This window comes from Schistocerca americana, chromosome 2 (assembly GCF_021461395.2).
Source record: "Schistocerca americana isolate TAMUIC-IGC-003095 chromosome 2, iqSchAmer2.1, whole genome shotgun sequence".
Taxonomy (NCBI): Eukaryota; Metazoa; Arthropoda; class Insecta; order Orthoptera; family Acrididae; genus Schistocerca; species Schistocerca americana.
In genome coordinates, this window is record NC_060120.1 from 701014901 (window position 1) to 701042378 (window position 27478).

General features: G+C 42.3%; 1 protein-coding gene across 1 annotated transcript in view; it reads left to right on the forward strand.

The window, feature by feature from the left end:
• LOC124594353 (rho guanine nucleotide exchange factor 12) overlaps positions 1-27478 on the forward strand; it is a 1115193-nt gene that overhangs the window by 921223 nt on the left and 166492 nt on the right. The window contains exon 28 of the mRNA XM_047132720.1: positions 7371-7458. Coding sequence (XP_046988676.1) covers positions 7371-7458 — 88 coding nt within the window. The remainder of the gene's footprint in view (positions 1-7370; positions 7459-27478) is intronic.

Below are 27478 nucleotides of genomic sequence, written 5' to 3' on the forward strand. Positions count from 1 at the left end.
CGTGTTTCGACTTGGGTCTTCCAGTACTTCGTCAAATTTTTCACACAGTATCATACCTCCTATTTCATCTTCATCTACGTGCTCTTCCATTTCCATAATATTGTCCTCTAGTACATCGCCCTTGTATAGACCCTCAGCTTTCTGCTTTCCCTTCATTGCTTAGGACTGGTTTTCCATCTGAGCTCTTGATATTCTTGCTTTCAGCCATTCGCACTACTAGAGTAGGCGTCATGTAACTTGGCGGGTGAGGACTGGATGCTCAGTAGCACAGAAGTCACATGACCTGCTGACCAATAGGTGTCAGTCAGCTGTAGTGAGCACCCAGTTTAATGTCATTCTGTGCAGAGCAGGTTTATGACTGGTTTTGGCATTGTGTGTGGTGCTTTTTTGGAAGTCATTGCAAGGTATTGTGGTAATATGAATGGCAACAGCAAATATCACCCAGTATTACACAGGCAGGTGAAAGAAATAATATTTTGCATGTATCAGTTCTTTAGACAGGAGCTGGAAGTGGCAGCCACAACTGACAAAAAAACATTGCATATGTTGCCAAGTGCCAAGAACAAACAGCTGAGGCATGTGGTATCAGTTTGAGAACTGTACAACAGATTGCCAGTGAAGCCAAAGAGAATGAATCACCCATTTTTAAGTCACCTGGTAAGCGCCGAAATCTAAAGAAATTCGTAAGTGAGCTCGACGATTTCAGCAAGAATGTATTACAGCGCAAAATATTTGACATGTATAGCCAAGGTGAATATCCTACAGCAAATAAATTACCGTATGTTCCTGCATGAAAGAAGCTGAAAGTTTCAACTGCAGCGAATCTGCCATGCACGGAATATTAGGGGAGAAGGGATTTAAATACAGAAACAGCAATGATGGAAGAAAACTGCTCTTACAGAGAAGTGACATTGTAGCAGCAAGAACTGTGTTCTTGAGAGAAATGCATGAGATAAAACAAGCCGGAAAATCATTTATTTATTATCTTGATGAAACATACGTTCACCAGAACAATTCAAGACCAGTGTGCTGGAAGACAGGTGATGATGTTGGTGGCCTGAAGGTTCCTGTGGGAAAAGGGAGACGCCTTATTGTGCTTCACGCTGGTTCTGCAGAGACAGGCTTCATACCAGAGAGTAAATTAATATTTAAAACATCGAAGACGAAGGAATCGGATGACTATCGCTCTGAAATGACCTATGCTTTCTTCAAGCAGTTGTTTGTGCAGTAGCTACTTCCGGACATGGAAGAGAATTCTGTTATTGACATGGACAACGCAAGCGTGCACTCTGTAAAGTGAATAAGGCTCCTACTTCAAATACCAGAAAGGATGAAATTGTTTCATGGTTGTCGTCTAATGGAATTCCTCACACAGCATCACAGACCAGGGCAGAGTTACTCATGCTCGTAAGTGCATACAAGCTTAAATACATGAACTGGCAAGACAGCATGGTCACAGAGTAATCTTGTTACCACCATATCGCTGCCACTACAATCAATTGAGCTGGTATGGGTGCAAGTTAAAGCCCATATCTAAGAAAGAAGCAGCACCTTCTGAGTTGCTGACTTGGAAAGACTCATTTTTTTCTGTTGTTGCTCTTTCTCTCTTGTGGGTTCACATGTTCCTTATCGTAAGCTTTTGCTGATAATCTTTGTTTTTTATTACTTTTTCATTTGGCGCATTGTGCTCTGGGATATCTGGAAGAGTAATTTTCAGGTCTCCTTTACCTTTCTTAAACTGGTGAACCACACCCATTGGGCTTTCTTATGTTGCAAGTATGTTAACATCCTTTTAGATACCTTCACTGCGTACATTCGTGTTACATGGCCATAAGAGGCAATCCTCCGCCTTTTGAATAATCTTAATCTACATCTGCATACGCACCCCGCAAGCTACCACTCAGTGTGTAGCAGAGGGTATGCTGTACTGCTACTGGCCATTACGTTTCCTGTTCTACTCGCAGATAGAGCGATGCCTGTGTATGAGACCTGATTTCTCATACCATATCTGTGTGGCCCCTACACAAACTGTGTGTTAGCAGCAATAGAATCACTTTGCAGTCACCTTCAAATGTCAGTTCTCAGACCTTACTCGGTAGTGTTCTTCTCCGGGGATTTCCACTTGAGTTCCCGAAGTGTACCCACAACACTTGCATGCTGATTGAACCTACCAATAACAAATCTAGGATCTTGCCTCTGAACTGCTTTGATGTCTTCTTTCAATCTGACCTGGTGCAATGCTCACAAAATTGAGCAGGACTCGAGAGTACTCTCACTAGCATCCTGTATGCGGTCTCCTTTCAAATTCTCCCTATAAACTAAACTCCACCACTCTCCTTCCCTACCACAAACCTCTCGTGCTTGCTTTATTTCGTATCACTTTGCAACATTATGCCCAGATATTTAAACACTTTGACCGTGTCAAACAGGACACTACTAACGCTGTATCTGAACATTACAGGTTTGTTTTTCCTACTCGTCTGCATTAAATTACATATTTCTACATTTATGACCAGCTGCCATTCATCACAGCAACTAGAAATGTCATGTCATCTTGTATAATCATAGTCACTAATCTTCGACATACTTACATAGTTCATGGCTGTGACGTGTTCTGTAGTGTCTCTCTCCTCCCTTTTTTTCCATCAACACAAGGATTTTTCTCAAAGTATTTCTTTATTTGGCTTCAGGTCTTTCCATTGGACATTTCTTTTTCATTGTAAGTCCCTCTGCCACATACAGAACCTCCAGTCAAATAACAGTACTTAGGCATTTAAGGACATTGATCTATTATTGCAGATGTATGTAGTTAGTGGGGTACCTTCAGGTTGATAATGCATGTCACAGAGTCTTCTTTCTGTGATGGGTTAGTCTCAATCTATTCACCTTGATGTTGGGTAACAATGGTTACAGTGACCTCCTTTTGGATCTACTGGTCAGTGGCCCCAGAGTAAAGCTGGTGTAACCAAGGCTGAAACTTTGGTTTCATCAGTAATATTTTTTTACAATCTCATATGGTAACTTAACCAGAGAACTTTTATGTAAATTCATATGCAAGCTTCCAGTGTATGCAAAGAAATCATTATAACAAAAGAACTTGACATTTTACATTGTCAGGTAAATATGTAACAGATGGACACACACTCCAAGATAGTCACCATTTCATGACCAGTGTCGAGTCGTGTGGCTCATACACACCTGTGACAGGAGGGTACACCTATCAAGACATGGTGGCAAACTATGCAGTTGCACAGATGCCTCCTGACATCATTTTCCAGCTGGATGGTGCCCCACCACATTATCATGTGGATGTGTACCACATTTCTCGTGGAGACATTTCCTGAGTATTACCTGCCACCCTTGCAACAAGTTTATCAATTGCATTATCTCCCTGCAGTCTTCCACAGTTCAGCAATTATCAGATATTCACCCTGTTCCTTACTTTCCTTCAGTGTTTGGATGATAATCTTGATTTAGTCCTTCGTGAATGGGGACAGATCTATGAGGATGTTTGGGTGTGATATCTGGAGCCTCAAACTTTAGGAGCTGTTAAAGATAAGTGGATAGATTCTAGCAATTACCTTGATCACTATGGGCTGATTTTCCCCTTCTGAAATCTCTGAACTACAGGCTCAAAGGGTTGTATAAGTTCAGAGTTGTATGTCAGTTACGTGTCCATATTATCAAAATTATGTCATGTCTTATTTTTTTTTGAAGTTTCGTTTGATTTGTACTAACTGATTCTTTTTAAATGTGTGTATGATTTGTCCTGCAGATAGTTTTTAATGCAGAGTTTTTCATGTTTGGTGTGTTGACCCTGTTGGTTTCATTTTCCTGGAAATTCCATTTTTGCCAAACAACCTCTCTGCTGCATCACATTCATTACCCCAGTAAGAATGCTTTCTGAATGTTGCAAGTGGGTCCATCTACTTAGCTGCTTTGAATACAGCTCCTTGCAGTTGTTCCTGTCTCCAGACTTGCAATTTCCAACTTGTGGCTGAATACTTGGTTTCTCCTTCGCTTGTCTCCATCACATCTATAATTTTTTCTGGGACTGACCTCCTTGGTATTGGAATTGGATCATTTACGTTCAAACATAAACGTTAAACTGTGACCAGGTTGGTATTTCTCAGTCTTTACTTTCTGATTCTCTTGTTGTGCCTTCCATGCAGTGGTGAAATAGTCAGTTTGGAATTCTCCAAAGTTGGAGAGTTTGAAGATGTCCAGATCTTCTGCTTCCTGGGCAGGTGGTTCAAAGCAGTTGAATTTAGAATCAGACTGAATGTTCTGCGTATCTTCTGTTCTCTCTTTGTAATTGGTTCACCTGCAAGCTGGTTAGTTTCCAACAATCTTCTGATACTTTTTTTTTTTTCTAAGTATGCTAGGCATTGAAGCCTCCAAGCAGAATGATGACGTATTTGTTATGTACTTTGGAGAGGATATCCTCTTGCTCCTTTCAGAATGCGTCTCGCTCTTCAAAGTGTCTTACCTGATTGATTGGTACATGTATGTTCACCACTGTGTAAACCTTCATTTGCACAGCAAAAAGGAAGAGTAGATTGTCATGTTGTAGGGAAATTAAGTCCATAACTGAACCCAAAATCTACCTGCCTAAGAGTGTTTTTATTATTATTATTATTATTATTATTATTATTAATTTATTTATTTATTATTTATTTTTATTTTTCCTTTTTGCCTTTGATGATTATATAACCTTGTGACTCAAAGCAGTGTTCATCTAAGATTCTCATTTCCTAAACTACTGATATCAAATTCTACCACCTTTGTGGATGCAGACTGTCATTTTTTGCTGTTTGTTATTAAGTGACTCACCATAAAAACTTCTTGCTGTTTTATTGATATACGTAACATTGAAGGCACACAGGTGGAAAATTTTGTCATTCTGTAAAGTCTATTTATTATAGACCCCTAGGCTTTGTAAATACTCTAAATTTTCTTTCCTATACTTTTTGTTCTGATATTTTAGCATCTAGTTACTTTCCAAAACTTTTCAAACAGATTTGTAGATTATTGTTTGTATAGTTCTCAATCGATTTCAATTGCACTTGTGTGTATATGCTCTGAAATAACAGATCCGTGAAGTGCATGACTTGGTAAATATTAATAAGAATAATTCACATTATTTTTTTAAAAGTGTGCAGCTATTGATAAACAAATGCTTTCTTGTATTGTGGCGTCCTGTGCGCCTCCACATAAACTCCGCGTAGAAGAATATTTAAGTCATTCTGTTGGGCTGATAGTTCCATGACTATAGTTTGTGTTTGACATAAATTGTTCTGTCCACTTTTTATTCAGTTTCATGAGTATGTCCAACTTCTCACAAGGAGGCAGATTCTTGCATATCAGTCATGATCATTTCATTTGCTACTGTTAATCGCTATCTGTTCCCGCCCACAAAATTATTCTTCTGCCTCATGACACTTCCTTGGTGCTGGCATGGTGCAGAATGGCTTTTTCCAAAGCAAATGATTATTGCAATTGTTATTTGGCAACAACTCAAACCTTTTGGCAGCAGCAATGTATGTTATTAAAATACAAGAAATAATTTTTGACATCAGTTTCCAGAGCATGGTGTAGTGTGAGATGGTAAAAAAACTATACTGGATAAATCAAAATTATGACCATTACTACAGTGTCCTCCCCCTGGGTCACTGTAACCATGGCCAAAACATTGATGTCTCCAGTATAGTGTTTTACATTATGACATGGTACCATTCGCAAAAAAAAAAAAAAAAAAAAAAAAAAAATTCATTAACCGACAGGCTGTGGAAGCCTATGCAAGTAAATTACTTTTGGCTTATTTGAATAGTCTCAAGCAGGATATTATTGGAGGAGCTAGTAAATACAGTTTTCTTATAGAACAATTATTTTACAGTTTTCTTATACAGCAATTATTTTAAAGTTTTCTTATACAACAATTATTTTAAAGTTTTCTTATACAACAATTATTTTAAAGTTTTCTTATACAACAATTATTTTAAAGTTTTCTTATACAACAATTATTTTAAAGTTTTCTTATACAACAATTATTTTAAAGTTTTCTTATACAACAATTATTTTAAAGTTTTCTTATACAACAATTATTTATAAATTATTTTTCATATGGTATAGCTCAAGGGAGGGTATTGCACATAGTCCAGCATCGCACTCTTCACAATAAATATGTGTCTTTCTTATTTTCTTCCTATTAATGTCTTCTTTGCTGCAGCACACTAGGTATATCTCACCGGTGCCAGTTTCTTATCAGTAGAAGGAAATTATTTAGGAAAAGGTTGTTCCACCAGTTGTGTTGGGTCTGAGACTTGGCAAGGACAAGCTAAATTGCTTTGCTGAGAGAAAGGACTCGCGAATGCATTTTTTAAGTTAACTTTCATTAAGCTGAAGTAGGAAATCAGTTATCCCGAATTTCTCACTGAGTTTCTTGTAAACCAAAGATGAATGTGGAGGTGCAATGTCCATCAGTTGGCAGAATTGCTTTATGTAATATTTTAGAGAAATTTGCTTGTTGTGGTATAATTTGTCATGTATTGATCAGCTAAGTCAGTGCCACTCATTTTGCCTTTGTATTTGAGGATAACATACGCGTTTGTGTACACTGTTTTCTTCCTCTTCATTTGGTGTAGTCTGTCACTGTGAATAATAGAAAGAGTGTACATATATTTCTGGTCACATTGCCATCAGTTTTCCCAAGCACTATTCATAGAGCATGCAGTGCAGCACTCCAGGCAGCCCAAACTAATTTCAGAGAACACTTGCGGTGAGGCAATGGATGACCTTAGGTCCATTTCATAGTGCATGGTCTAGGGGTTAATCCTGTTGGAAGACGCTATTCAGTACAGGGCTGACATTTGTTACTGTGTTGTAGATCCCTTAGCATAGAGTTCACATCTTCATCAGTGCAAGTTTTGCTATAAATTATCCCATTTCAGTGTTAACTTTACCTCTCTCTTAACCTTACCATCGAGTATGATTGGACTTGATTGATTTATTGATTGTTTGACATTTTAAAAACAATGATTTTGAATGAAGTTCATTTGTAGTAATACCAGTGCTTAATTTAAAAGAAAATGTTAATGGGGTCTGTGTTGATGTTGTCAGTCTCATGCATTTAACAAACAAAATAATTTGCACACTTACGTATCACACCATAAATAATTTTACCCATCATACAACTCCATTTAAAGTGCTGTAGAAAGAAAGGCTCTCAATACTCATAAATGAATACAATGATAAAATCAATACGGTTTCTAAGAGGATACAGTCTTTAGCAAGTAATATAAAACAACTACTGCAGACAGATGCACTGGATGTAGTTATAATCAATTGGAAAATATTTTTTTCTGTTGCAGATCAAAATGCTCTGTACCTGGTAAATACTTCACATAATGGAGCGCAGATTTATGAGCTGGTGGCGGCAACACCTAATGAGAAGAAGACGTGAGTGCTCTTCATTTTCGTTACCTTTCTTTCATGTATTTGTTTGCTAAGGATTTTGTTGAAGCAAAGTTTTCAGTCATCATATGTTAGATAATATTCAGACTGGAGAACATACTGTAATATTAATGGTTAAATGTAAGGCATCATTTTCTCCTTATTTAGTACATGCATTGAATCGTATCGTGTAGCAGTTAGTTCCCAAGTCATAATGAGTTAAAAGGGATACGATTCAGTGTGCACTTGTGTACGTGGTAAACTAAATAGCAGATAACTATGTAAATGTTGTGTTGGGAATAGTTTATGTAGTTGCTTGAAGCATAAGGTCAATAATATAGTCAAGAAATTAACTGTTTGACTTCTGAGGAGACACCAGAATAAAAGTATATTCTGCTTTGTCATTGATTTGCAGGGATTACTTAAACAATGTGGCACTGCGTAGTAAGAATGTGTGTCCTGCTTGTTGGTGAGAGGTTATTTTTTATAGGGCGAGCGTGTTCACAGTTCGCATTTGAGAAATTGTGTAAGGGGAATGCTCATTTGATTATCTAGTGTGGCTGGCAGCTAATTTAGAATGTGGTGACTCATGATTGGCTATATCACATTATATTAATAATTGCCTCAAGATGTACTGATGCCACAAGTACTAGTAATTGACTCCAAAATGTACACTTCAAGATTACTTTCAAAGAGGAAAAATTGTTACAAATAACTCAACTTCATAATTGTAATGTGTACCTCATTGCACCATGATTCTTGTGCTATGGTTGTTCGTGTTCACTCCTACTGAAGAACAGACCAATCTATCCTAGAGGACCTTTAATGTCTTGCCAAATGGTGATATCGCCACATTGGTAGTTGACAAGTTCTATAGCACGAATGTGATAAAATGATCGATAAATAAATATTACAAATTTTATGCAGCAGGGGATAACAGATTTTGAAAAATCTTTTGTCATAAGCTTGTTTCTTCCAGTATACTACATTGCTTCTTAACTGGAGTGTTAATTTCTCTTGGATGTCGTCATAACTGTGTTACCATTCTGACATTGCCCTGCTCCTGCTTTTCGCCATTATTCTCAGCTGTCGTGTTTACTTCCAAATGAAGAGTTGCAAATAGATCAAGACTTACAGAACTAAAACAGACATAAATTGCTGTGCATCTATCTCCAGTCTCCCTTCCTTCTCTCCCAGTGCCATTTAATACTACCGTTCATTAGTAATGGGACACAACTTAAATATATGTCATTCATTTAGTCATTGTTTTCCGTAAACCCCTTTATGAAGAACTGTCTCCCGTTAATGTGGAATGAGCCAAAATATGCATTAAAATGCAATAGGAATGACGTCAGGTGGTACTAGTAGAGTATGCTACTAATGAATTGTAACAACTGCTAATGTACTTGCCTTGATAATTATATGAATTTCTGCTAGAGTGCCAGTACTTTATATATGAGGGGTGTGAAACAGGCAGCTCATAACAGTTTTTTTATGCAAATTTCATTCAGCCCATTAAAACATGCTGAGAATGGAAGGAGTCAGTTTCTTTGGGCCAATTGCTTGTTGTTGGAGTTTCACACATCTAAACCGTGCTTCCTAATTCACAATGTGGTTGTAAACGTGTCCTACTGCGCTGTGCCCTACCTTATATTTTGGAAAATAACTCTGCTGCAACATTACATTACCATACACATGATGATGGAGTCTGATGTCCTCTTTTTTTCCTGTGCTAGTCGGTATTCCAAATCAAACATTCTTACCATTAAGTATCTGTATATACTGTTTTCATCCAGTGTGGTTTGTTCTCTCTCTCTCTCTCTCTCTCTCTCTCTCTCTCTCTCTCTCTCTCTCTCCCCCTCTCCCCCTCTCCCTCTCTTTCTCTCTGCACCATTGTTACAGTGAATTTGACCTTCAGAACAACACCTTTCTCCCCCTTCTAATAATTCTTTTCTTTTTGACAGATGTAAGTTTTTGGACACTTTAACATTGTGACAAGAAAAGTTTTGTTCTTCAGTTGTTGCTTCATTGTTAAGATACTCCACACAAAAGCTGACTCTCATGTAACAGCTGCAGTTGCCTTGAACTTAGTGATGATGTAGAGAGATGTTAGTTGTAGTGGAGGGTCAAACAAAATGGAAATGCTTATTTTTCAAAATGAATTTGTGTAAGAGCACAATAGGCAATTAGGGTCATATGTAGACAAGAATGTAAGCCAGATTCAGTTATCCAGAATTGTGGAGCACAGGGATATAAAGTTGCACAGTGGATAAAGTGGAAGTGCAGAGTTTGAACCGTAATTAGGTAAAGCAGTCAACAAGAAAAGGTTAGACTACATAAGAGATTTTAACTACCTATAATATTGGCTTCTTTAGAGTATGTAAGTAAAAGTAACAGTTAACACAGTAAATCATAACTGAAAAATAAACGAGAGAGTTAAGGAAAACTTGCTTAAATTCTGTTTGCTTTATAGTTCCCCTATTTCTCCTATTTCTTTGGAGGCAGTTACTGTAAAGATTTTCATTTTTCTTTCCTTTGTTTCTGTCTGTTTTATTTTGCCAAATTTTGGAGCTGACTTGGTGTCGCATAAGGTGGCAAAGCATTGATGAAAAAGCTATGTAATTAGATAGTACTACTAGTAAACTTGAAGAAAGGAGGCTGCTTGGAACTGTGGAGGAGACAGATTGAAGTTTGTAATGAATTCAGTTATAGACCACATAACAGTAAAATTGATGACCAGTTTCTGTTGTTTAGCCTTCATCTGATCCAACAATTACAGCAGCGACACATAGGACTACCCACCTGTGCATTGCTGATACAGTCTGATATGATGATGGATACAAAGCTGAATCCAGTCATGAACTTTATAAACTAATATATGACCAAACATGGACTTAAATAATCGAATAATCTTAAGCTGGACTGAAACGGCAAGAATTGCCGGTCCTAGTCCTGTAAGTGGGTTGTATAAATTTGGGACTGGGAACTTTTGTGCATCAATTATCAAGTGGTTCTTTGAAATTAAGGTCATGGAGAATTACCCAGAGCTCATAATTCGATGTATTTGATCACATGAAGTGTGTGTCTTCAGCTGAAATTCCATTACCATGTTACATGTATGTGTGTGTTCTTCTGAGTCTCCTTTACAGAGTGTACACACATTACCAGATTTGTCCTTCTAAATGAAATTGCCATTAAATCTTTTAATTTTAAATGCCATTCAAAGACTCCTATGGACTGTGAGGTAGCAGTCAACCCACAGTGAATTCTTCATTGAATTCGTGATTTTCTTTAGGTTCCATTTTTAATTATGTAGGGCTTTCTGGCCTTTCTAAGGAAGAATTTTGAGAATATCTTGTGAGGTCATTAATTTCTTTGAGCAGAAGAATGGTTACTGTGTAGCCAAACTTGCTGTATTTGTATTTGCCTAATACCATTATAAACGTGACAAAAATAAACATTACATATTCCTACAAAGACAAATGAAAGTACCATTCAGTTTTCTTCTGAAAAGGGTATGATAAGTTTCCTTCTCCGTCTTAGTCCATTTAGGACTATCATTTTACCTCTGATTACTCCTTTTTTAATAGGAATAAGAAAACTAATCTTTCTTCTTTCCCAGTCTTCAATGAGTTAGTTTTTTTTTAGAGGAGTCATTCATGTATGTTTCGCTGTAGTCTACACTGTACATTGAAATATTCCTGGTGTTGGTGCCTCACATTACATTGTTCATAGTTGTAGTCCTGCAGTGGATGCCAACACTCACTTCGTGTGCAGATCGTTTCTGCCATCTTCACATTGTGCAGTTACTACATCTAAAAGCTAAGAGTATCGTGAACCACTGATGTTACTCTGTGACAGTTTCCTCTCCCTGCTTAAATCAGCATGAGTAGATGGCATCATAAATCAAACTTCAAAAGACTGAATATTGACACATTTGATCGATGGGTAGAGGATACACGCTAGCACCTCATGGCTTTCTGTCCTGGGGCTATAGAGGGGTGTGTGGCTTCATTCAGTGGGTAGCACATAACTGCCAGTTAAGTTTCCATTGATGCTGCCAAACAGAGTGCACCTTTTCAGATCTAAGATGAGATGTGGCGCTGCCACATTGGAGTAGCAGTGAGCCAGAGCATAACAGCAGTTGACTACGATACAGTCTGACATTTTGAAACGTCACTTTCCTGTAGAAGCATTGATAGCTGGGAAGTCATGAATAATGTTTCATTCCATTAAAGCTTTTTGAACCACAGGATGTGAAAGAGAGAACATATTTTCCTTTTTAAGCTGTGCTTCTGTTGTGAGTACAGTACTAGACAGTTAAATATTTAATATTACTGGAACTTCCTTTTGCTGAATAAATATGTTAAATTGTATTTGCACTGGGGAATAAGCAGTTTAGATAGTGGATGGTACAATCTGGGAATAGACATTGAAATATTTCATCATCTCATTCTCATCGGCATACTTATCTGCCAATATCAACGCACTCATAGTGATGTGCAATGTATGAGCCAAATTATGTTTGGAGCTGCACAAGAAATCAGAAAATGAGCCATTTATTTGTGGGCCTGGAACAAGTTCCTGCACATGACAATACAAACAGCTCCAAGTGTCAGCAGCCTTAATTCGATGTGCGAGATAAAGTTAGAATAGTTCCTATTCACATACCAATGATACATGCTCTGTAGTGATCTAGCAGTATTCACAAAGATCCCATTATCCAACTCTTGAGCTGGAAGACATACTTTGCTAACAATTGTACTCTGCCTTCAGCTGATTCCTAGCAGCTTATGCTGATCATCTCCGTAAACAGGGCAACTGTTCAATGCAGTTCTTGTCACTTGTTTCACCCTTATCAAAACCATTTACATGGAAACAAGAGCAGTTTATTTGCTTCATTTAAACCATGTCAAGTTTGTTTGTTCCATTAATGTCTCTTCCAGCTGGCTAAGAAATGTACTATTTAATACAAGGTGTCTTACTGATCTATCGCAAGTGCACACACTAAGTTACAACATTTCCCTACAATGGTCGCCACAGATTATGCTGATAGTACTCTTACAAATTCTTTTAACCTTTCTGTACTGTAAGAATAACTTCTTTGACAACTGTGGACCACTAACACCTGACTTTTCAGATGCTCAGGTCTGAGGCACAGAACAAATGGGTTTTGACATAAACACAGACAGTCTCATTGCCTTCCTTGTCTCCTACTCAAACAAGTGCTGTCTCCTGGCAGGAATCCCTTCATTATAATCTCTCATTAGTTTAATGTTACTGGGGAATGCATGACATCACTGAAGGTATCTGAGATGTAAGCAAGCGTAGCAGACTGAGACCAGATATTTCAGCATGCATTATGCTGCTGCCCCATAGCCATTGCTTCAGATTGAAATGATGATATTATCACCACTCAAATTAAAATATGTATCTGTATCTGATAGTTAATTTTTTGATCACTTCACCCTTATATTCTCAGAAACTGTTTGTTGCATTGTTAGAGAAGTCCTATAATAGGTACAAGAAGACTCATTGTATAAACACTTTATGATAGACTGCTCTTCATGTGTATTTGATGTAATTCTGTCAGAAATTCAGTACAAATGGAAAGCCTGTAGTGTTTGTGCAAATGACTGAGTGGGTAGTTACAGTTCTATTCAATGAACTGTGTGAGGATTTACCGACATGTATACTGCATAAACCACTGTGAAGTGCAAGGCTGAGCCGGTCGAAGTGGCCGTGCGGTTCTAGGCGCTGCAGTCTGGAACCGCGAGACCACTACGGTCGCAGGTTCGAATCCTGCCTCGGGCATGGATGTGTGTGATGTCCGTAGGTTAGCTAGGTTTAACTAGTTCTAAGTTCTAGGGGACTAATGACCTCAGAAGTTGAGTCCCATAGTGCTCAGAGCCATTTGAACCATTTTTTTTTTTTTTTTTTTTTTTTTTTTTGCAAGGCTGAGGGTAAGTTTATTGCACCACTTATTAAGGCTTCTTTCCGCTCTTTTCACATGCGAAACATCAGGATAAAATTTTTTAAATACCACTGATGTTGAAACTTCCTGGCAGAGCACTTGCCCGCGAAAGGCAAAGGTCCCGAGTTCGAGTCTCGGTCGGGCACACAGTTTTAATCTGCCAGGAAGTTTCATATCAGCGCACACTCCGCTGCAGAGTGAAAATCTCATTCTGGACCACTGATGTTGTCTTTGTGGTTATTGCAGGACTGATGTGTGGGGGGATTGTAGTACATGCCTAAATTAATCACTTGAAGTTGATTCTTGAAACTTCTTAAGTAGGCTTTCACCAAATACTTCTGAGTGAAACAAACTGGTGATCATTGATGATGGGCCTTCTTCGTAATGTCCAGTATCCCTTGTTAGTCCTAGTTGGTATAGATCCCACACACTTCAGCAGTATTGTAAGCCGGGATGCAAAACTGGTGTGTAAGCAGTCTCCTTTGTAGGCGGCCTGCATTTTCCCCCGTGTCCTGCCTACTACCCAAAGACTGACACATGCTTTACCTACAACTGATCCAATGTGATGATCGTTCCATGTCATATCCCTACAAACTGATACATCTTGTTGTTTGTATGAGTTGACTAATAGCAACTGTTACCCATTGCTGTTGTAGTCATCAGATAAGATATTTTTTCATATTGTGGACACTCTTACATTTAAGAACATTTAAAGCTTATTGCAAATCTTTACACCACTTTCGGATTAGCTCAAGGTCTGACTGAACATGTGCTGCTTTCTTCAGACTGTACTGTTGTACAGACAACTGCATCGTCTGAGAAAGGATTTGAGATTACTGTTGAGTGCAAGCTCATTCATATACTCAGGCCTACGAAACAAGTGCAGCTAGAAGACCTTGTCGGATGTTGGTATAACTTTGTATACATAAACAATTGTTGCGACATAGCTGTCTGACCAGTAGCACCTAACCTCAGTATGATTGTGCCAGTGAATTATTAAAACATTTACCTATGTAAAAATTGGATACAAAGAACATTCTATGCAGACTTAAGAGCAGACATCTCACAGATGACATTGTCACTTTCTGGGACTTACGGTGCAGGCTTACCGATGACTGTTGCATAAGCCTGGTGGGACTGGCTGTATCATCATGCACTTGTTCCACATTATAGGCAGCGATGTTGAGCTGCTCACTAATTGGCTTGCTTGGAGAGACAATGTCATCAGATATTTGATTGGGGTATGAGGGGACTTTGCAAAGTAGTTCCCCCATTTGGAGTGCCATCTGGAGGAGGCCATTCCTGCCTGTCTGCTGGTGACACCATCATATGAGGAGGGATGTTGTCTGGCTGATAATGTGGATGTAACATATTGATATCCCTCCCCTCCCCACCCCTCCACTCTCAGGGAAGAGCGACAATGGCCCACTATTTGGAGAAAAGTGAGGCATCCATCAGAATCCCAGCACCTGCTCTGGCATTGACCAGGTTGGGTCACAGGTAGGGTGTTGACAAGGACTGGCGGTTGTCATGATGGGATGCCACCAGCTGACACCCGAACAGAATGCCACCCGGATCTGAAACTGAGAAGGAGTGACTACTTGTGGATGGAGTTGGTTCATCTGTTGCTGTCACATTGTGTAGTTGGTGGAGACGATCACATACATGGCTTTGCTCAGCCAGCCACAACCATCCTGGACAGTGTTGTTTCCCCAGGTGCTCAAGGTAATGCTGAAACAAGGCTACAACCAATCTAACACCAAAGGGAATACTGTATTTAGAGTGTCCAAAAGGAATGTTGACGTCCGCAGTTCACAGATTGTCTTAAAGTGGCAGCTGTAGATAAGCATCCATCAAAATGATTTGGAAAAAAAACTTCCTGTGTCAGAGATTCACCATGGGAAGAGGATAAATGTCGACAGTGGCCTGAGAATTCACCATTGCCTTACCTCAGTAGAGGTGGTGTGTGCCATTGGCCTAAACAATGACCAATGGCATGGCCCACAAGGTTGCTCAGTACCAGCCACATTCAGGTGGTCAAACTGCTGCTTCATGCTGTTCCTTGAGGCAAGTGGAATGGGGCGGGCCTTTTAAAACTTTGGAACTGCGTCTGGGTGGGGAGTAATATGAGCGGTATAGCTCTTTACGCCATACTGGGAATCTGAGAACAAGTAGTAATACTTGGAACAAAGTTGATGACATGGCAGCCTGCTGTCAGTCAAGTGAATTTGGTGAGCCTCATCATGGATTGCAGACCCTAGGAGATGAAAAGAGGTAGAGACCAAGGATGTTAGTGATTGTGTGGGAATGGTTCGCAAAGATCATGTCTGGCACCCTTGCGGACCAGTACTGGATCTGGACAATGCAGTGACCCTTAATGTGAATTACTTAACCTTAATGTGAGAGTAATTTAAGTCACCGTCTACCCTGTCTGAGAAAAGCTGCTGTGCTAGCTAAAACATCGAAGCATTGGTGTTAGCAAACAAAAAAGCCCTCTTTGCAACATCGCCGAGGGTCCCATGATCTCCCTGCTGCAGGTCTGGGGGTTAGATTAGGCCCGAGGTATTCCTGCCTGTCATAAGAGGCGACTAACGGAGTCTCTCACGTTTCAGCTGTTATGTGATGGTCCCCTGTAGGGTTTCACCTCCATTTTTCAAAGTTTTCCCAAAGAGTGAGCCAATTGGGGAAGGGCATCTTACATGGTGCATAATGTCCGTAATGCGCATTGTGGAGCATTTAAGAGGACAAGTTTAGGGAGGTGAAGGGCTTGCCCAAAACACGGTCAGGATTGGTCTTAATCAAAACAGCATCCTCTGCCCAGTCGCGGGCACTACTCGCCTTTGACAAACTGGGGGCTGTTTCTATTTCCATCATGCCCCATAAGAGCTTAAATATGGTCCAGGGTATCATGTTTCACAGGGACCTTCTTTTGCAGTCTGATGATGACCTGTGCACCAGTTTAGAGTGGCAAGGTGCCCATTTCGTCCAGCATGTCCACCGGGGTCCGAGGGATTATCAGGTTCCCACCGGTGCCTTCAGCTTGGCCTTCGAGGGTGACACATTACCTGAGAAGGTCAAGGTGATGGTCTACCACTGTGACGTAAAGCCATATATCCCTTCCTCAATGCTGTACTTCCAGCGTCATCTGTCTGGTTTGTGGATGTCCTTCACATCCCAATACTCCATGTGCCCCACCTCCCATCTGTGTCAACTGTGGAGAGCACCGTTCACCTTGCACGCCAGACTGCAGGATTCTCCAGAAACAAAGAAAAATAATGGAATACAAGACCCTAGACCAACTGACCTACACTGAGGCTAAGAGAAAATATGAGAGGCTAAATCATGTGCATATGATGTCAACCTATGCTGCTGGTACGACAACGGTTCTACCATCTTCCGTTCTGCTGCGTACAGTTGGCTCTGAGCCATCAGCCTCCACCTGCCCCCTTGATGGTGAGGCGCATTTCCCTCCCTGTTGCTCCCCACTCCAACCAGCCATAGAAGCATAAGTCTTTTTCTGCTCCTCTTGCCATGAAGGGATCCCTTGGGTCATTCCCTTACCAGGTTCTTGCTAGTGGCAAAGCTGGCACCCACCAGTGGCTGAAGCAACCGCAGGTAGCTGGTCGTAGGGCTTCATGGTCCTCCTCAGTACCTGAGACTGAATCAGTGAAGCCCTCCCAGCCGGACAAACCTAAGGAGCAGCGAGAGAAACCTAAAAAGAAAAAGACCCCCAAGAACCAAGGCACTGCAGTGGCACCCACTCCACCACCACCACCACCACCACCACCACCTACAAGCTGTGTGTCTGAGGATGAGGTGGAGATTCTGGCATCCACTGAGGATCTAGATCTCACTGGGCTCTCAGATACAGTGGATAATGATGGCACAAGTACTCATCTGGTGGCACCAGGTGACCCTGAGGCATAAACTGCATCAGCGAGTGTTTCATGCCTTCCTAGTCTCATGATCACATAATCCTCCAGTGGAGTTGCGGCAGTTTTTCCACTACCTGGCTGAGCTGCAGCAACTGTTAAGCTTTACGCCTGATTTCTGCATTGCCCTCCAGAAAACTTGGTTCCCAGCAATGCGGACCCTTGCCCTCCGTGGCTATAAGGGATATTTCAGGAACTGCAGCAACTATAATAGTGTGTCAGGTGGAGTTTGTGTCCATGTCATGAACTCAGTATGTAGTGAAGCAGTGCCCCTTCAAACCCCTCTTGAAGCTGTGGCTGTCAGGATAAGGATGACTCGACCTCTGTCTCTTAAATATAGGTGCCTCCACACATTTCAGTTTGGCACATATTCGGCCACTGATCTCTCAGTTTGCAGTCCTGACTTTTTCCCATCAATCCACTGGAGAGCACATGATGCCCTGTGTGGTAGTGACCTCTTCCTGTCACTCCCCCAGCGTCATGCCCACAGATGCCTGGGGCATCGGCTTTAAACAAGGAAGACTGGCAAGTCTTCACCTCTAATGTCACCCCCGAATCTCTCCTACATGGTGCCATCGATGTCGTCGTTGAGCAGATCACTACAACAATCGTTTCTTCAGCGGAAAACACGATCCCTCATTCCTTAGGGTGCCCCCCAGTGAAAGACAGTCCCTTGGTAGTTGCCGGAAGTTGCTGAGGCAATTAAAGAGTGTCGGCGAGCTCTGCAGTGACATAAGTGGCACCTTCCCTAGAGCACCTAATAGCCTTTAAGTGGCTGCGTTCCCACGTTTGCCAGCTTATAAAACGATGGGAACAGGAGTGTTGGGAGAGGTGCATGTTGACCATTGGGTGCCATACATCACCTTCCCAAGTCTGGATGAAGATCAGACGTCTTTTTGGGTACCAGACCCCAGCACGTGTCCCTGGCATTAAAATCAATGGTGTGTTATCTGCTGAATATACGCAATTGCCAAGCACTTTGCTGAGTACTATACTAGAGCCTCTATGTCGGAGAACTGCCCCCCAGTCTTTCGCACCCTCAAACAGCGGATGGAAAGGGAAGTCCTCTTGTTCACTAAATGCCACAGTGAACCCTATAATGCCCCATTTACAGAGTGGGAACTCCTCAGTGCCCTTGCACATTGCCCCAACGCAGCTCTTGGGCCGGATCGGATCCACAGTTAGATGATTAAACATTTCTCGTCTGACTAAAAGCAACATCTCCTTGTTATCTTCACTGGGTGTGGTGTGATGGCATCTTTCCATCGCAATGGTGGGAGAGCATCATCATTCCAGTGCTCAAACCCGGGCAAAACCCACTTGTCATGGATAGCTACCGGCCCATCGGTCTAACCAACTTTCTTCGCAGGCTGCTGGAATGTATGGTGTGTCACCAGTTGGGTTGGGTTCTGGAGTCACATGGCCTACTGGCTCCATGCCAGGGCGGTTACCGCCAGGGTTGCTCTACCACTGATAATCTTGTGTCCCTCGAGTCTGCCATCCAAAACAGCCTTTTCCAGACTCCAACATCTGGTCGCCTTCTTTTTTGACTTACGTAAAGTATACGACATCACCTGGCGACATCATATCCTTGTGATATTGTATGGGTGGGGTCTCCGGAGCCTGCTCCCAATTTTCATCCAAAACTTCCTGTCGCTCCGTACTTTCTGTGTCCAAGTTGGTGCCTCCCGTAGTTTCTCCCATATTCAGGAGAATGGCGTTCCACAGGGCTCCATATTGAGTGTCTCTCTATTTTTAGTGGCCGTTAACAGTCTAGCAACAGCTGTAGGGCCATCAGTCTCACCTTCTCTGTATACGGATTTCTGCATTTCGTACTGCTCCTCTGGTACTGGTGTTGCTGAGCGGCGCCTGCAGAGACCCATTCACAAGGCACAGTCATTGGCTCTAGCCCACGGTTTCCAGTTTTCATGCACCAAGTCATGTGTTACGCGTTTCTGTTGTCATCGCACTGTTCATCCAGAACCAGAACTTTACCTTAATGATGATCCACTCACTGTAGTGGAGACACATCTATTCCTAGGACTGGTTTTTGATGACCGATTGCACCTTCACCAGCTTAAGTGGAAGTGCTGGCAGCTCTGTGTAATTGGATGCTGCCAGTCATGAGCTGCTAACTAATCAGCTCGCTGTGTGAGAAATCATCTGATGTTTGATTGGATTCAGAGGGAATCTTGGCAAAGTAATTACCCCATCTGGAATGCCCTCTGTAGCATGCCACCAATATCTGCCTTTCTAAGTGGCTGCGCCTGCAATGTAGACCATTGGTGACGCCAGGATGTGTAAAGAGATTATGTGTAGCATATGCTGGGGACAAAAACAGCACAGTTTGCTGGTATATAAATGATTAGAGCTGCAATTCTCTGTGATAGGGAGAATGGCAACCAGAATTCATTGCGTTTAATGTTGTCATCTGGTCTGCTGTGGTATACAAGTGGCATGAACAATGTTATCTGTTGAGTGATCAGTGTGAAGGACTTGGAGGTGTCACATACTCCTGTGGAATAGCATTATCAGGAACCGAGAGGGTTTGAAAGGTGCTTCCTTGTGGATATTCATATGATAGGTTGATAAAATCATAAATTATCCTTATTTGAGGGGCATTCGGATGTGACAGTGGCTCAATGTTGGACTGCATTAAACATGAGAGCAGGCATACTTGCCAAGATTCGTGTCGACCATGTTTGATCACCACAAGGAAGGATCACCATATTGTGCACCAAGCACACTGTAACCCCTTCTCTTTCTTACACTCTGACACCAGGGTGTGGGGAGGCATCAGACATGACTTCGGGACACGGCTAGTAATGGTAGAGGCAACTGTAATGGCACAATTATAAGTCAGTGTCATCCTGTGTCTTCGTGAGATACATCTCAGGTGACAGTATTGTGGTGCAATTTTTCAAGAGTCGACACATGGTTCGTGTGTATGTGAAAAGTCTCGTTGATGATGAGGTTCTCCTGCACTGAGTACTATCCCCCAGATTTGGTCATGATAGAATGTGTGTGGACCAAATCGGACATCAGCTCTGTCTCAGTAGCAATATCCATGAGATCAAGAACTAGTTGGGCCAGCTTGCCTCAGGAGAAGATACAGACGAATCAGGCGAGAGACAGTGCAGTGTCATACTACTAAGTGGGCTGATACTGCCAAAGTTTTTGTGAATTTGTGTCGATTTTGAAATAGTTGCAATAACATCATTACACTCTTAACACGTGAAGTTTCGTTTCGTATACTACTCCTTTTCATTGTGCTTAACTTTTTTCTTTTATTTCTGCAGTGTACATAAGCAGAAAGGGTTGTCATCATCTTCATCGTCATGAACAATAATAACGTGATTGCTGTTCACAATTAAGTGCCTGGCAGGGGGTTCATCAAACAATCTTAAAACAATTTCTGTACCGTTCCACTCTTGAACGGCGTGCGGGAAAAACGGAGCACTTAAATCTTTCTGTGCGAGTTCGGATGTGTCTTATTTCAGCATGATGGTCATTTCTCCCTGCCGCAACGAAAAAGTCTTCGTTTTAATGATTACCACCCCAATCCACGTATCATGCCTGTGGCATTCTCTCCCCTATTCCACTATGATACATACACGCCTGAAATTATGTCTTCTTCTGTCGTTGACTCTTCGTCCGTTGTAACATGTTGTGACCTTCCTACCAAGAAGCGCTCGTTTCAATCACAAATTACGATCGATGCATCACAGATGGTACTTAGGATAATAAGTACCGGTGTGGTAGTGAGTCAAATGCTTTTCGGAAGTCGAGAAATACTGCATCTGCCAGACAGCCTCGACGCATGGCTTTTTATGTGTTGTTGAAGAAAGAGGAACCGTGGAAGACGTGAGATTTGGACGTGCATCAGCTAGTGTTAAAGGTTCAGCACTTTCTTTCTGGGATGCCTGGTACGGTATGCGAGGTCTGGGAATACATCTCTTCGTGCGTAAGTTTTCTCCTCGGTCGAATGCTCCGTAGGTGGAAGAGAAGATCAGCGTCGTGTACCTGGCACACGAGGTACGATTTGCATCGCACAGCCGCGAGCGTGAGGAGCTGAGCAGAACAGGGTCGCGCAGCGTAGCAGTGCTGAGGCGCATGTTTGATGCAGGTGTGTCAACATTGAGAGAGCAGCCCAACGCGAGCGCGATCTCGGACGAGAGGAGACGGGAGGCTGGTATAGAGCAGCGGCGGCCGCAGTATGAGCGGCCTTTGAAGCGAAGCGCGACCGCGATCGATGGCAGCCACCGTCGCCTCAGTAGGCCGTGTTGACCCAGGTTGCGAGCAGAATGCAAGGTCGCCTCACCCCGCCAACCAGCTTCTTGCTGCCCGTCTGCCGACAGGCGCTGCGAGAGGCAGCGCGGGGCAGCCAGGATAACGTTCGTGACGTCGGAAGACATAGTAGTGGTGCGCGCGCAGATAATGTCCCTGCGGTCAGGTTATCGTGATCGTCCAGCAGCTCGCTATATCTTCAGGTGGCAGTTTGATTGCAGTTTTGGAAGTTATTTCCGCATTTTCTTATCGCGTATCTGAGAACTTGGCAACTTCCATTTCGAGTTTTATACGCCCACATTCCGTCCCTCTCCATTAGTAAAATTGAATATGTGTATGTAATAGGCTATTCCTCGACTGAATTAGTAGCTCATCATAAATTGACTACTCTTTCGGAAGATTGGGCTTAAATCCCATTCGGGTGCCAAACTTTTTATAATTTCATTTCTCTTCTTTCATGCCTGGCAACGATTTTCTGTTGTGAAAAATGTCATGTTGCACTCTGGTACGGAGCCCACTGCATAATCCAGTTCTAAAACTGGGGTTTTTTGCTTGAAAGTTCATTCATTTTTTTTCCAATCTCTCTTCACGTTCCTTCAGTAAGTCTCCCTGCTTCTCTATGACTGAACCCCAACTATCAGAACCTCTGTTACTCCAACCAAGAAGACACCACATCTGTTCCTCTGTCGAATGGCTTGGGTAATGGTACTACAAAGCTATTCTAGAGAAAGACAGCGACGTCCACGCTTACCTCTCTGTAATTGTTCTTGGAGCACGCCACTTTACTAAGCTGGAATAATGTGTTTCGTTTTGTATTTTCCTTTCCGAAGATTTCACTGTCAGATTTCATAATCTCGGTTCCATGCCACTGGCTCCATTCTGGGGTATTTTTCAAATACAATTTGCATCCGCAAACTCTACGTATAAATTACTTCACAGACGTTGTGTACACTGCACCGGCATTCCGTTAATAATGCACCGAAAAAAAACAAGACGCTCAAATTCTTATATTACGGATGTGAGGAAAACGACATTGTTGTGGCAGCAAGAAGTTTCGTCGATCCATTTAATTTATGCGACGCACTTGTTTGGAAATTGTGAAACCCTTTAAACACCTTGTTACAAGATCCATTGTGGATGTTACCGCTAGGAAGGGACACAGTACAAAGAGCAAACTTCGTAGAGCGCGGAGACGTCTATCGGTTTCCACTAAACCACCAAGCTTCCTTTCCTGTGACACGTAAAACGTTAGCCAATTAGAACACCTTATATCCTGACTACCACAAACGCTAGAAGGCTCTGCGCCCAGCGGCTTCAGCGTGTTGTTCGGTTACTTCCTTACAGGACGTCCGTAACTCTCTGACGTCTGTAACTGCTGCTATAACGGGTTCACATTCTGAAACGTTCCTTACGTCCGTGCCTCGAAGCTTCGGTGGCGTTGCAGCAAGTCGTGACCGCGGTCAGAATCCACGTTCTCCTAGCGATATGCGGCGCGCGAGACAAACAACGCGACATACTGCTCCAAATATTTAATGGAAGCGTTCTCTGGTGGGTGTGGATTAATTCTATGCACTGATTCGCTGTTCATTCCAAATAAGGGTCGCCAGCCTCCCTTTGAACCGCGACAAGGGTTAAGCTTCTTAAAACCTCAGAGTCATGGATTAAAAGAGCTGTAGCTATGTAAGTGCTTTTAGGAAGGATTCATAGATTCGACGACTGGATTGGAGAGCGTTTACGGCTAACAGATCACAAACTACCTTCGGTGGATTACCAGCAGCTCCCGCCGATAATAACAACAACAGAACAACAAGAACGCAGTTGAGAGTAAGGAAAAAGTCACACATAGACGCCTCTCTAAAATTTTAACGGATTCAGATAATTATTGGCTTCATCTGAACACTGCCAAGTCCATCTCCGTCTCTAATACTGACGCCGAGCTAGCTAAGGGCTCCGCGATCTGCTTTTAGGCCTCTGTCTGGCCAACAAGTGCACGCTCGCTTAAAAACAGCTCTCGTCCAGAACACCGGAAGTTCAACCCGGAATCGACGCCCGCCTATGGGAACGCATGTTGGGAATCTCTCAGTTGCCCCTACTGCAAGGAGTAACTGGTCTGGCTGAGAGGGACCAGCCTCTGCTGACGTATGAAGCACACAACGAAAACTCCGTTCCAGAAGGCACTCTTCTGCGCGCCACCAGGACTACCGGTTCACACCACAATGGCGCAAGCTTCAGACATCTCTACGAAATTATTTCAACACTTAGGTCATTCAACCAATCCGAGTCAGGAGCAGAATGTAGAAATTTTCATTGACCATTTCCTGCTGCCACTTACAGTGCTTCAGTAGGGTGCTGCTTCGTAGCAGATGTCCTAGAAGTTATTCTGCCACGGATGTTGGCGAACGCGGGCGATCATGAGGAAAATACTGGCCCTTAAAATCAGACTATTCGATTCGACTACCGCCGCGCTGGGCAACCAGGGAAAGACAGGTCAGTCATCTTCAGGCTCAACAAAAACCGCCCTTCCTCTGCAAGCGGGAACTGGCCGAGGCGAGTACAAGAGCGAACAGGTCTAGCACACGTATGCGACCAGGAAATAAGTTACAGTTCTGCTCACTGTTAGGCGCGCTTCACACGCAGGCCAATATTACACGCGGTAAGATGCAGAAGCAACCCGCATAGGCGGAGCACGGAGGAACATAGTGGAAGCGACTTGACTGCTTCACACTGGGACGACAGCGGTACCTACCCACACCTCACTGTACAGCGGAGCACTTCCTGCTGGTCCCTCCACTCAACTCCTGCTGTATGATACGCGGGGAGGGAAATTTCAAGTCATCCGATGTACCTTAAAAACTTCGGTCTCCGTATGTAGTTTCTCAGTAAAACTTTCACCTTTCGCGTAAAAAATCACAAAACCACTCTTTTGAGTTTCGCACGTGTTCTCCGCGATGCAATCTAATGCAATCTTTCTCATTCGATTTTGATGAAACTATTCACTTGAGGAAAGTAATTTTTTCGCATCTTATACTCCTGTCACAGCTTTATAATGAACTGATTTTCTTCCGCTATTGCCCATAGCTACTGTGAATTGTTCGTAATATAAAAAAGTTTGCAGAAAAATATGTAGTCGCTGGCCAATTTACGTTGGGTGAATTTTAGGACATACACTGCTGCGTAAGAAATGTAGTGAATATACTGAGATTGTTTTTAACGCTGGAAGCAGAGCCGTACCTCTTCCCAGTCTTGAATAAATGCATAATACGTTTCGAGGTTTGGCCGCGGCAGCCTACCACCCGCCACACTCGATGCTGTAGCCGCGCTATGCGGACCTGGCCCGTGTTTCTTTTTTCGTACGTTGCTTATAAAAAAAGATTCACTAGCATGTGTGCTTTCAAGTTGGAAAGACGCCGTCGCCTGTGCATTTTTTTCTGTATAGTCATGTCGTACACACAGGAGGACTGTTTGGGGAAGGTCTTTCCTGTCCTACTTGTTGCAAAAAAAAGCTATAGCGACGTAAATGAAAGAAACAGGTAAGAATTGGCTGTGAAAACTCTGCCATTGTTTTGCCTCCTTATCTTGGTTGCTCCAGTTTCTTATACGGGTAACGGTTTTGGACTGTAATTGTGAAATGTTTATTCTGTTCTAAAAATTACTTCATTCTAAACGGAAAAGGAGGAGCCCCCATTAAAGGTTCAAAATAGCATAAATGATTGGTATTCAAATTGAGCAATGCCCAATTTCGCCACTTTTAAACATACAGCTTTGAGTAAAATGTGCCTACGGTCAAGAAACAATCTAATTCCCCCCCCCCCCCCCCCCCCAAATTCTCTCAATCCTTCGCCCGCCACGAAGGGGTCTCCCTCCTGTGAACGTGTTAACTCCACTTCAGAAAAATAAACATAACGTGGCAATTTCAGTGCAACGCTGTGTGACAAATTACCCTCAGGGAGTAGAAAGTTGTCAGACGTCAGAAGAAACAAGTGTTGAAGTTGAATGTGACGTGGTAGGTAGTACAACCGCCTCTCCCCAAAAGAAAAGCTGAAGCCAGCAAGACTGGTTCCGAGAAAGCATTACGCGGCAGGTTGGACGTTAAAAAGCTTAATGAAGAGACAACACCTGACGGTGCTGGCTGGGAATACTTCAGTCCATACTTCCAGTTATGAAAATGCTTAAATTCCTGTTACTTTTGAATGAGCAGCTGGACGAAACCGAAGAATTTCCGTCTTTATCATGAGCTTTTTATATTTCAAAGAGCTTGTCTGTCCCTACACAGAATTCACCAGGCACAGCTACAACATCGATGGTGGCTGAGCTAACATCAATTTGGGCAGTATTTCTTGTGAAAACATCAGAAACTGAATTAAATTCTACCTCAAGGTATTGAACAGTTGTAACTTGTAAACTCTTATATAAATCTGAATGAAGCACGAAACTAGATAGACTTACTAAAAATAAACTTTGGATGGTGACATTTTTAGCATCATTCACACACTTTCACCAGCATACTGTGATGAACGAGTATCTTCTCAGCAAGAGAGAAAGCAAGTCGAAAATTTTTGCTCTGCTTTGTCAGAGTAGCTGATACTAGTGGCTCCAAAAACTGGAAACAATCTCTACTCATTCTGTAGAATTCGTGGAATTTGTTTGTGTTTAGAGATCTGACGAAGAACCGCAGCCCGAACTATGATGATACAGCATTGTACGGGTGAGCCCAGTGCTTTCTTTTACAGTTTTCGGAGCTGTCAGTAAAGAGCACATTAACTTCCTCTTCACAAGAGCGCATGATTACAACTGAGCCAGAAACGTGATTGTTGGTGTCTAGTTGCTTGTCATAACGCAGGTCACATCGCGTATTGTTTTGCATATCGTATTATTCAAGTGGGAACATGAATGTAGCGTGACGCGCGACCTTTATTGCAGTGTGTCGTGTCTCATATCTTATGGCCTCAGTGTTAACCGCGCTTTGCATTCTCAGGTTGTAAACTGAAGAGGTGGATGTTTCAGTTTGCCCTTCCTGTGGATACTGTCGACGCCTCAGTCTGGAGGTGAGAGGCCGGTCTATCTATCCTTATCGGAAATGGGTTCTGGAGCAGACGTAAACGGGTGGCTCAAGGAAGGTGATTTTTCCAGGATTTCAAGTGCTCACAAGCACATTTTGCGAAATATGCGGTGGGAAAATGCTGATAGCATACAGTATTTGGCAATGGAATGATGGCCGGCCGGTGTGGCCGAGCGGTTCTAGGCGCTTCAGCCCGGAACCGCGCTGCTGCTACGGTCACAGGTTCAAATCCTGCCTCGGGCAGGGATATATGTGATGTCCTTGGGTTAGTTGGGTTTAAGTAGTTGTAGGTCTAGGGACTGATGACCTAAGATGTTAAGCCCCGTAGAGCTTAGAGCCATTTGAATGGAATGATGAGCGGGCAATGGCCAATGAAATTGTGTGTGTGTGTGTGTGTGTGTGTGTGTGTGTGTGTGTGGCGCGCGCGCGCGCGCGCTTTTTTAAGACAGGGAGACATTCTGAACATAAATACTTAAAAATCGCTGTATGTAAGCGAAAAAAAGAAAATAAAGTTAAATCAGCTAAATATCCACCATGTTGCTCTGTTTTCCGCCGAGAAATTATAAAACTAACTCCCCCCCCAGCTATGACCACGAAACGTGCAGTTAACTAACACCGTACACTTCTGTGAGCCTGTTGTATTCCTTAAGGTTTCGGATTTCGGATGTGCGTGAAGAGTGCCTGCGTCCATCCATTCTGTGTCATCTCCTCCGCCTCCATAAAAAATATAATTTTACATGGATGGTTTACGGACAACATTTTACTACTAGCATA